This window comes from Hydra viridissima, unplaced genomic scaffold (genome assembly GCF_058129835.1).
Source record: "Hydra viridissima isolate aposymbiotic clone 2 unplaced genomic scaffold, HvirCarnegie_v1 scaffold_11, whole genome shotgun sequence".
NCBI classification, from domain to species: domain Eukaryota; kingdom Metazoa; phylum Cnidaria; class Hydrozoa; order Anthoathecata; family Hydridae; genus Hydra; species Hydra viridissima.
Window position 1 is genome coordinate 3,701,720 of NW_028324310.1, and position 10,781 is coordinate 3,712,500.

General features: G+C 32.9%; 1 protein-coding gene and 1 pseudogene across 1 annotated transcript in view; one reads left to right on the forward strand and one right to left on the reverse strand.

The window, feature by feature from the left end:
• The window catches only part of LOC149881765 (uncharacterized), a 49,053-nt gene that overhangs the window by 17,826 nt on the left and 20,446 nt on the right, over window positions 1–10,781 (forward strand). Inside the window, exons 7-8 of the mRNA XM_090065962.1 lie at window positions 1,412–1,474; window positions 9,173–9,235. Of these exons, the coding sequence (XP_089922088.1) occupies window positions 1,412–1,474; window positions 9,173–9,235 (126 nt within the window). The remainder of the gene's footprint in view (window positions 1–1,411; window positions 1,475–9,172; window positions 9,236–10,781) is intronic.
• Window positions 10,686–10,781, reverse strand: part of LOC149881766 (uncharacterized) — a 743-nt pseudogene continuing 647 nt past the window's right edge.

The following is a 10,781-nucleotide window of genomic DNA, read 5'->3' on the forward strand; positions in this document are numbered from 1 at the left end:
CAGCAAGTACTCATTAAAAAGTTGCTTTAAATGCTGAGTTGATTGAACTTCATGAAAAGTCAGTCGATTGTCGATCCAAGACCAAATATTTTCAATTGGGTTGAGATCTGGTGATCTAGGGCACCAGGGCATCACATTGAACTTTTTTTTCAAAAACTGTTTTTTGATTGAGTGTGCTGTATGAGCTGAAGCCCCGTCTTGTTGAAAGATGAATTGCTTGCTTCTGCCATACAAGTGTCTGATTGATGGAACTAAACACGTTTCCAATGTGTTCTCGTAGGTGTATTGATTAATTCGGCCTTGATACAGCTCACAGAAGCCTATACCTATGTGAGAAAAACATCCCCAGATGCCAACCGAACCTCCACCGCCTTGTCGACGATGTTGCAAAAACCTGTCTGAATATTTCTCAGTTGCAAATCATAGATTCTTCCCTTGCGGTTTACAACTTGAAAATTAGCTTCATCACTCCAAATAACTTTTGCCAATTGTTCTACAGACCAGCCCAGCCTTTCTTTGGACCACACTCGTCGTTTACGTTTTTCCGTGATTGAAAGAATAGGTTTTCTAGCAGCTATGTTCGTTCCAATACCTTTGTCCAACAATGTTCGTCTCACGAGCTCTCAGCTAACTTTTGGATTATTTTTTGACTCTTTGAAGATTTGTGCTAGCTTTTTGTAGCTGAGTCTGGGGTTTTCTCTGCTCATTCTGAATATACCATTTTTGTCACGGTTGCTGAGTTTGGATGGTCTCCCAGTACGCGGCATGTCGGAGACGTCCTTGGTAAGTTCCCAGGTTTTGATGGTTTTTCTAACTCAATATTCAGAAATGTTATGTATTTCGCCTATTTGAACGTTTGTGTGATTTTTTGTCCGCGCCATACATATAACTTGTTATTTGATGACACTAGAAACTGATTTTCGACCCATTTGCACGCAATTGAAATTAATATGAAATTTACAATATTTCAAGTTGATTTTTAATGAATTAAAAGCTGTCTGATGATGTTGTGATGAATTTTTTGATTGAAAAACTACTCAATTATTTGCTAATTAATTGATAAATCCGCTGCGAAAAAAAAATTCGCAACGGATTTATCAATTAATTAGCAAATAACTGATCCTAAATAAAATCGTTTAAACTTTTGTGAAACCTCTTAGTGTGTATCACCTACCTTTTATTGAAATTTCTGAGTAAACGGTTATGAGTCAAAACCTACTTTTTTTTATTCTAATTAACAAATAACCTATTAACCAAACTGGAACAATAATTATTTTGATATCTATTTCCAATAGATTTTTATTCAAGAAAAACCGAAGATTAGATCTGAAAATTATGCAATCGTTTAAACTTTCGTGAATAGCTCTGTGTATGTATGTGTGTATATTTATACAAATGTTTTAAATCACAGTACGAAGTATCTCATCAATGTACAGCTCATTTAATATAGCAAGATCCAGCTATAGAGATTTGCGTAAGTCAAAACTTTTCAAGTTATTTATTTTAAATGTAGTGCTTTTTATTACTAAAAATAGCATAATAGGAATTTAAAACATGATTCTTAAAGGTAGTGGTTATAAACTGTTGTTTAAGCTATAAATAAAAAAATACCCTTGAAAAAAGTTAGGACATTTTAATCTAGATAATTAAAAACCTTAAGTTTGGTATTAACAAAAGGGAGAAAAAGTGTTTTCATGTTTTTCTATGAAATAGTTTTTCTTCAGTTTTGATTAGAATAAAACTTTTGCAAGATATAACTGGCATTAAGTAAGTGTTATTATTAAAATAGTATTAAATTAAGTGCTTGGCAGAGAGAATGATAAAAGTTCATGTTTTATTTCAAGAGATATTTGTGGAAATTAAATCAAAATTTTTTGCAATAAATTAGCTATAAAAGCTTTTCAAAATTAACCTGTCTTGAAAATAATCAGGGAATTGTAAGAGATAACTACTCTGACTGTAAAAAATTCGTTTCTCGTTAAGTACATAAATGAGAAAATGAGATATGTAATGTTTTAGAGCTTCAATTTTATTTCTGTGACTAAACTAGCCACCTTAAGTGTGTCATTTATATTCATGTATAAATATACGGGCTGATCTCAGAGATCGGTGCCGGACTTAAAAGAGAGAATTGATAATAAACACAACATGGCGCTATGACTATGTGAAGAAACGTGCGAAAACTTTTTATTATTATCTTGTCAACCCTGTGAATCGTTACAGATAAAATGACAGAAAGTAGTAAGGTTGTTTCTCCTTCAATCTTGGATTTAACTGTAGATAGATTCGCTGCATTTCGGTCATGGATTGAGGAATGGCAGGATTATGTTATTTAATCAGATTTAGAAAAGAAACCAGCAGCATATCAAGCTGCCATGTTAAAATATACGTTTTCTTCAGAGACTCGAAGCATTTATGAATCATTAAAACGAAAAGACAGATCCAGCTGTTATATTGGAGAAAATGGAAGTGTTTGCCAAGGGTAATGTTAATGAGACTTTAGAAAGACATAAATGTTTCAAACGTTTTCAAGAAAATGGTGAATGTTTTGATGATTTCTTAACAGAAGTAAAATTGTTATGTAAAAACTGCAATTTTTGTAAAACTGCAGATTGTTTTGGCAGTTTATTAAGAGATAAAATTGTATCTGGAATAAGATGTGACAAAGTACAAGAAAAAGTGCTTTCTAAAAAGAATTTGACACTAGATAAAGCAGTGGAAATATGTCTTTCTTCAGAAAAAGCACAAGATGGTGTATCTGAACTACGAAATAACAACACTGACAGTGTAGACCGTATTGGACAGCAATTGTACAGGAAAAATAAATTTACTTCACCCACATGGAATACTAGCACTAAACAAGATGTTAAATTTAGTTCATTGAGATGTATATTCTGTTTAAAAAAGCATCCTTTTATTCAGGGATCATGTCCAGCATGGGGTAAATAGTGTAGAGACTGTGGTATTACAAACCACTTCTCAAATAGTTCAGTTTGCCTAAAAACAAAAAACAAATATTCCTGATAGATATGTTGATCAGCAAAGTGACAACAAAAATTTGTCAAGCACGCAGCAGCATTTAGGTGCATTGTTTTTGAGTAGAGTAGGAGTAGATAATCCAGAAGGACCTTGGGAAATGCAATTTAAAGTGAACTATTGAAAAAAAACATTTAAAGTTTACACAGGTGCAGAGGTAACAGTTATAGGAACTAATCATTTAAAAAAGTGTGGAGTTAAAGTTAAACAATTACGTGTCACTAACAAACAATTAATAGGTCTTGATCATAAAGCACATGATTGTCTAGGTTACTTTCAAAAATCATTTTTAATCAATGGTCAGCACAGTGAATTAGTTACTATATATGTTTGTAAGAATGTACAATCTGCTTTATTGGGAAGACCTGCCTTACAAAAGTTTAACCAGGTTAAAAGAGACATTCCAGAAGGATTCACGTGTGCTACAATTACAAAAGCAACATGTAGCATTATAGAACAGTTTCCATCAGTATTTAAAAGATTAGGGACAATTAAAGGTGATCCCGTACATATTACAGTACAAGAAAATGCAACACCATACCACATTGGAGCGCCACGCCGAGTACCATTCCCACTACTTGAACCATTGAAGAATGAACTTGAGCGAATGAAAGAAATGCGTGTAATCAAAATAGTGAATCAACCTGCAGACTGGTGTCATCTAATAGTAGTCGTGAAAAAACCAAACGGACAGCTTCGTATCTGTATTGTTTTGACACAATTAAACAAAGATACAAAACGTGAATTCTATGAACTTTCGAGTGTAGATGATACATTGGCGCAACTAGGAAATGGGTGTAAATACATGGCTAAAATAATTGCCAACTCAGGATATTGGCAGTTACCAATCGATGTTGAAAGTCAATTAAAATGTACCTTTACTACACCGTTTCTGCCCAACAAGTTAACCATTTGGGCTAACATCACGCCCAGAAACTTTTATTAAAAAAAATGGATCATTTAATTGAAGGTCTTAAAGGAGTAGTAAAAAGTATGGATGATTTTTTAGTTTTTGGCAATACAGAAAATGAGTATAATGAAAACCTTGTAGCATTGCTGAGTAGATTAGCAGAACATGGAGTTACCCTTAATTTGGAACAATGTTTATTTAATCAAACTGAAGTAGAATTTTTAGGTCATAAAATTTCAGCAGAGGGAGTAAAACCATTGACTAAAAAAGTTAAAGCTATACAAAATTTTCCAAGACCAACAAATATTACAGCTTTACGTAGCTTTCTTGATATGGCTCAGCAGTTATCAAAATTCATGAGAGCCTTTAAGAAATTTTTTAAGTTCAAAATCAGCATGGTTTTGGATTGACAATTATTCAAAAGCATTCAATGATGTAAAAAATAGTTTGACTAATCCACCCATTTCGGCCCACTATGATGTTAAAAAACCTGCAAAAGTAAGAAAAGATGGAAGTTAGTTAACGGACTAAGTGTAGCTGTTTACCAGAGTCATGATGGTGTATACAAACCAATTGATTGTGCATCTAGATTTTTGACAATTACTGAGAAAAATTATTATCCAATCGAAATGGAAATGTTAGCTGTAGCATGGGGGTGCACACTCATGTCAAAATATTTGTATGGTCAACCAAACTTTATATTGGCAAGAGATCATAAACCATTAGTAAGTGAATTGTATTTTAATATGGGAATTTAATATGGAAACGCTTAAGAATGAATTGAAGACTTTCATTTACTGCAGAGCATGTTCCTGGCAACTTGATCACTGAAGCAGATGCAGTGTCTCGTGCACCTGTATCTCAACCTACAAAGGAAGACGAGATAGCAGAAAATGATCTTAACATATATGTTAATTCAATAATAAAAAGTATGCCTGCTACAGAGAGTCGGTAAAATAAAATTAGGAAGAAAACTGGAGAAGATGAACTCTTGAAACAATTGGAAGAAAGCATATTTTCGGGTTGGCCTAATATAAAAAAAGTACTGTGCAGCTTATATCCAGCTATATTGGGATTTCAAAGATAAAAAAGTTTAAAGTTGTGAGTAATTAATTCCAAAATGTGAGGCATGTATGAAATATCTCCTATCAAAGCCAAAAGAACATCTGTTATCTCCTGTAATTCCAACGCGACCATGGCAAAAACTGAGAACTCTTTTGTTTCAAAGGGCTAACAAAAAATTAATTATTGTTGATTACTAGAGCCTTTGGACTGAAGTGTTTCTGCTTTCAAGTACTAGATCAACTGATGTAATACAAGCATGCCAAGAATCATTTTCTAGAAATAGTATCCCAGAAAAATTAGTGTCAGATAATGGTACACAATATAGTTCGAAATTGACTCATCAATTCTCTCAAGAGTGGGAATTTAAACACATAACGAGTAGTCCACGCTATGCACAATCAAATGGTTTAGCAGAAGCCACTGTAAAATCAATAAAATTGTTGATAAAGAAATGTTGTATGTCAAATGAAGACATTTATAAAGGTATCCTAATATTACGAAATACTCCAACAAAATGTGGCTTATCTCCAGCACAGTTATTACATGGACGTCAACTGAGAGACAATTTACCCAGATTTCAAACTTAAAATAAGGAACAACTAAAAAAGTCAAAAGATTTAGTCAAAGAGAGAATTCAATCTAAAAAATACTATGATAAAAATATTGGTCATTTTGTACCACAGGTCTTTAGACAAGGTCAAAATGTTGCAATCCAAAATGAAGTAACTCGCGAATGGAGTCTTAGAGATAAATAGTTAAATGTGTTGCCCCTAGATCATATGAAGTAAAATTGAATGATAATGGACATATCCTTCAAAGAAATCAGATTCATCTTAGAAGAGTGTATGCAATATCTGCTCCTTGTTTGAGTTGGGATAATACAGCAATAATGCGCAGAAGCAATCTTAATCTTCTGGTTGATGAATACAGAAGGAACACAACGGTTTCACTTGATTTTGAGAGTGAGAAAATGATAATTACAAAAGATTAGTAGAAGATACAAGAGAAAAACAAATACGAGTATCTACTCGCGGACAAACAAAGAATAAAGGAGTTATGAGCAGTTATGAGTTATTGACATTTATATTTCGGTTTTATAAGGGACAAGTGTCATATTAATATACATGTATAAATATACGGGCTGATCTTAGAGATCGGTGCCAGTCTTAAAAGAGAGAATAGATAATAAATACAATATTAAGTTTCAAAATTCATGATTTTTGGGTGAAAAAAGCCTATTTTTACAATGCTTGTGTATTCGCAGTTTGAAAGATACGGTTTTAAATTATGTTGAACCCATGTACATGAAAGTTGCTTCAAATTAGTGATAGAACACTAATATTGGAACTTTGAGAAACATTATCTTTTTAAGTGACAGAACACTTTATAAATCTGTAAATAACAGGACACTTTTATACACTTCTGTCAATTATAGTTGTTATTTGACTCCAGTGCAGAGAGTAAACTTAATTGAACAGAATGGCTAAAACCAAAAAAAAAGGAAAGAAATATTTCTTCTGAAGAGTATAATTGACAAGTTGAATGACAATCAACTCACTTCTAACAAAACATTTTGGAGCATTATAATTTTTTAACGTCTGAAAATCCTAAGATCAAAGATAACACCCTTCTCTGCTGTGTATTCTTTCATGATTTCAAGCTCATTTGTGAGGATAATTGTCAGTGTTTCGTTAAAAAGGTCACTGCTATTTATGAAAAAGCTGTAATTCCAACATTCAGAGCGGATAAAGTACAGAAGAAAATGAGTGAACTGCTAGCCAAGCACAAAAAATTGATTTCTCTTCAAAAAAGGCAAAACACTAAAGAAGTAGAAAAGAAAATAATTTTCAAAGACAATATTTTGCCTGTTCTTTTTGATGTGATACAATATTAAAGTGATGTGACACAAATATTAGAGAAAGATAAGAAAAGTGATGCGATACAAATATTAGAGAAAGATAAGAAAAGATCTCAGGAAGACAAGGCAGAAGATATCATTTTCATAAATGATTAAAGAAGTTGCAGGAAATATTACATTGGGAAGAAAGATAAAAGGTTCATTTATTCTGCTCAAAAAACTCAACAGGCAAGAGTAAGAATGTCTGGAGCAGATCATGACCAGAGTTATCAGTCTGAGTTGCAGGTTTCATCTTCAAGTGAAAGAGAAATATCTTTAAGAGCAAAAGCTGGATCAAACATGATTCTTCGTTATGATGGAAAGCTGGTCAAAGAGTATACTGATCGAAAGAAGCTCAAAAGAGAGCGCTAAGCATTGAGTGTAACTTGTGATGAAGAACATTTTTTGCTCGGAGTAGCTCCTGTCACTGATTCTGATCTTGTCATGCTGAGAAGATTATTGAGATTATAGAAGAAAACTCACTCAAAGAAGACACTAAAGGTCTAGTGTATTTGACACCACTGTGTCAAATACAGGTAAAGAAAAAGGAGTAAGTTCCAGATTTAACATCTATCTTGGAAGACCTGCTATGTATGTTGCTTGCAGACATCATGTCTATGAGTGTCATATTAGGAATGTTGCGAAGCTCTTCAGGACAACCCCAGGTCCAGATAATCAACGCTTCAAGAAACTGTTGGATGAGTTTTCTCTTATTCGGATTGATCAAAATAAATTTTGCAAATTCAAATATGGAGTAAATCAACAACTTGACAATGCTGCTACAGTATCCCTAGTAATCATCACAATGCCGTTGGATGATGACAAAATACCCACAGATGATTATTGGGAGCTAGCAGAAATTGTTTAATTCTATTTATCCCCAGAGATTGATCAACTGACAGTTCGACAACCTGTAGCAATTCATCATGCAAGGTTTATGGCACAGGCTATATATTGCATGAAGCTGTAAATTCTGAGCCAAATGACAGATATTGTTTCCAAAGCTTCTACAAAAAGAGAAGTTGAGGCCATCTCTGAGTTTGTAGCATTGTGTTATGCAAAGTGGTTCTTGTCTCAGACTATAATTTCTCCAAGTCATGACATAGAAGCAATCTGGGAGATGAAGTCATGCTTGAAGAGCAGACCTAATGTTGCAGCCAAATGTGTCGATAGCATTGCAAACCATACAAAGTATCTTTATTCAACTTTGATCCCATTTAATTTACTAGATCCTGGAGTGTAAGATGAGGAAAAGACCAAATTGCTGAAAGAATTCTAGTGATAAATGATACAAAGGAAAAGGATTCTCTGTCATTTATGTATAAGAAGGTTAATATATCAGGATTCATTGACAAAAAAGGAGAGAGGCCCGGGTTGTCTGCGTTTGTTGATTCAGAATCCATTTTGATATTTAACATCTTAAAAATGGATAGCCAGCAGTTTGAATAGATGAAGATTCCACCTAGGATGTGGAACAGATTGTCTGGCTACACAAAGTTCAAGGACTTTATCTCCAACATTCTTGTAACTAATGATTTTCCAGAGAGAATGTTAAGCTTATACAGGACTTTGTTGATAGAAGCCATGATAAAGAGCTGAGGAAAGATCTTCTCCTAGCAGTGGACCAGAAAAGAAAGGCTGGGAGACCCCAAGGGAGTGGTGGAAAAAAAAGAAAATGTTAATATGTTGTAGAAATAGTGGTTAAAAGATGTCTAGTGTAATATATAAACAAAGTTAAACATAAAACTAGTACTTTTTAACCGATTTTGGGTTTTCGTTGGTCTAATTAGGTGTGAAAAGGGTTCGGAAACTAATTCAGACCAATTTCATAACGATTAGATCAGTATTCTGTTTGATTTGGTCAACCGCGTCAAACCGCATAATAATTAAGTCAACTGTATATCTTTGAACTCACTTCAAACCTAACTAACGGTTTTATTCAAACTGCTCCTAATTTTTTTCTAACTAACCAGGGTTAATGTACATGGTTAAACATAATCTTATCCTGTATCTTTTAAACTGTGACTACACAAGCACTGTAAAAATAGGCGTTTTTCACCCAAAAATCCTGATTTTTGAACTATAAGGTGGCTTGTGTAGTCATAAAAAGAAAGTTAGAGCTCTAAAACCTTACAGGTCTCATTTTCTCACATATACGCAGCAGAAAAATGCTGGGAACAGTAAAAATAAAATGCGACCCTAAAAACGGGACACCCTAGTATATATGCATATGTATATATTTATATATATATTTTAATTCACAGAACAAAGCACCACATCAGTGTATAGTTTAGAGAATACAGCAAGAACCAACAAAATTAATTTGGGTAAGTCAAAACTTTTCAAGTTGTTTACTTAATTGTAGTGATTTTTATTACTAAAAGTAGCATGACGGAAACTTATAACGTGATTCATAAAAGCAGCGGTTATAAGCTGTTGATTAAAATATAAATAAAAAAGTTCCCAAATAAATTTGAAGCACCATATTCTTGTGATTGAAAACATTTAATTTGATGTTAACAAATGGGATGAGTAATGTTTTTTATGTTTTTCCTATAATTTTTTTCCATTCTGATTAGAATAAAACTTTTGTAAGATAAAAGTAGCCTTGAGTAACTAGTATTAAGTAAGTAATGTTAAGTAAGTTGTATCAAAGGAAAAGTTTTACAAAGAAAAAAACTCATTTTTTAGGTTTATTCTATAAAATATTTATAGAAACTGATATAAAAGTTATATATATATATATATATATATATATATATATATATATATATATATATATATATATATATATATATATATATATATATATATATATGTGTATATAAACAGTATTGGACAAAACATTTGCAACCAAATAATGCTAATTTAGTTTTTTTATATAAAGATGCTGCCTTTTTTCAATTTAGAGAAATAACTATGCAACTGTTTAGAGACAAAGTTCTTCAAGTTTTATACCTCACAAAGTTCATTATTTGTACACGAAAATTAATAAATTAATCAAAAGTATTAAATAAAATTGATTTCCTTCTGGACAAAACATTTGCAACTCGACAAAATGTTGACCAAGCTGTATTTCGCTATCAATATTTCTTGGCGAATCCTTTGTTGTCGATCACAGCCTTGCATCTTCGAGGCATAAACTCGATCAGGTGATCAATGAAACTTTGTGGAATCGCTGCCCAGGTCTTTTCGATTTGTTCAAACAGTTGATCTTTATTACGAACACCTTCACAAAAAATTCTGCGGTTGACAATTTCCCACAGGTTCTCAATAGGGTTGAGATCCGGAGATTGAGGCAGCCAATCCATCACCGATTGGTGGTTGTCTTGAAACCACTGCTTGCCTACTTTTGCAGCGTGTTTCGGATCGTTGTCTTTGCTGAAAAACTGATTTTATTGGCATATTCCATTCAGCATGAGGTAACAACATCTTTCAGGATATTTTTATACATGAAACAGTCCATTATTCCATCGTTTCGATTTATTGGACCTAGACCGTCAGCAGAAAAACACCCTTAGACCATTACATTGTATCCCCCATGCTTCACGGTCTTATGACAGTAACGTAAATTGAGGCGTTTTCCGGCCGGTCAACGTACACGGCAATTTTTTTAAACTATTGATAAACTTCAAATATACATATAGTTAATGATAAAACTACAATGATTAATTATGAAGAATCAATTACTAATCTTGCTTATTTTGCTTAAATTATTGACAACTTCGAAAGTAAATCATATACAAATCATTGTCTTAAAAAATAATTAAAAAAATATTATGGATTTGGGCATACAATGCAATGAGTCGACAAGGAACTTTCCAAAAACTTTGAATGATACCAACGACCACAACGTTCACAACCAGTCCAATT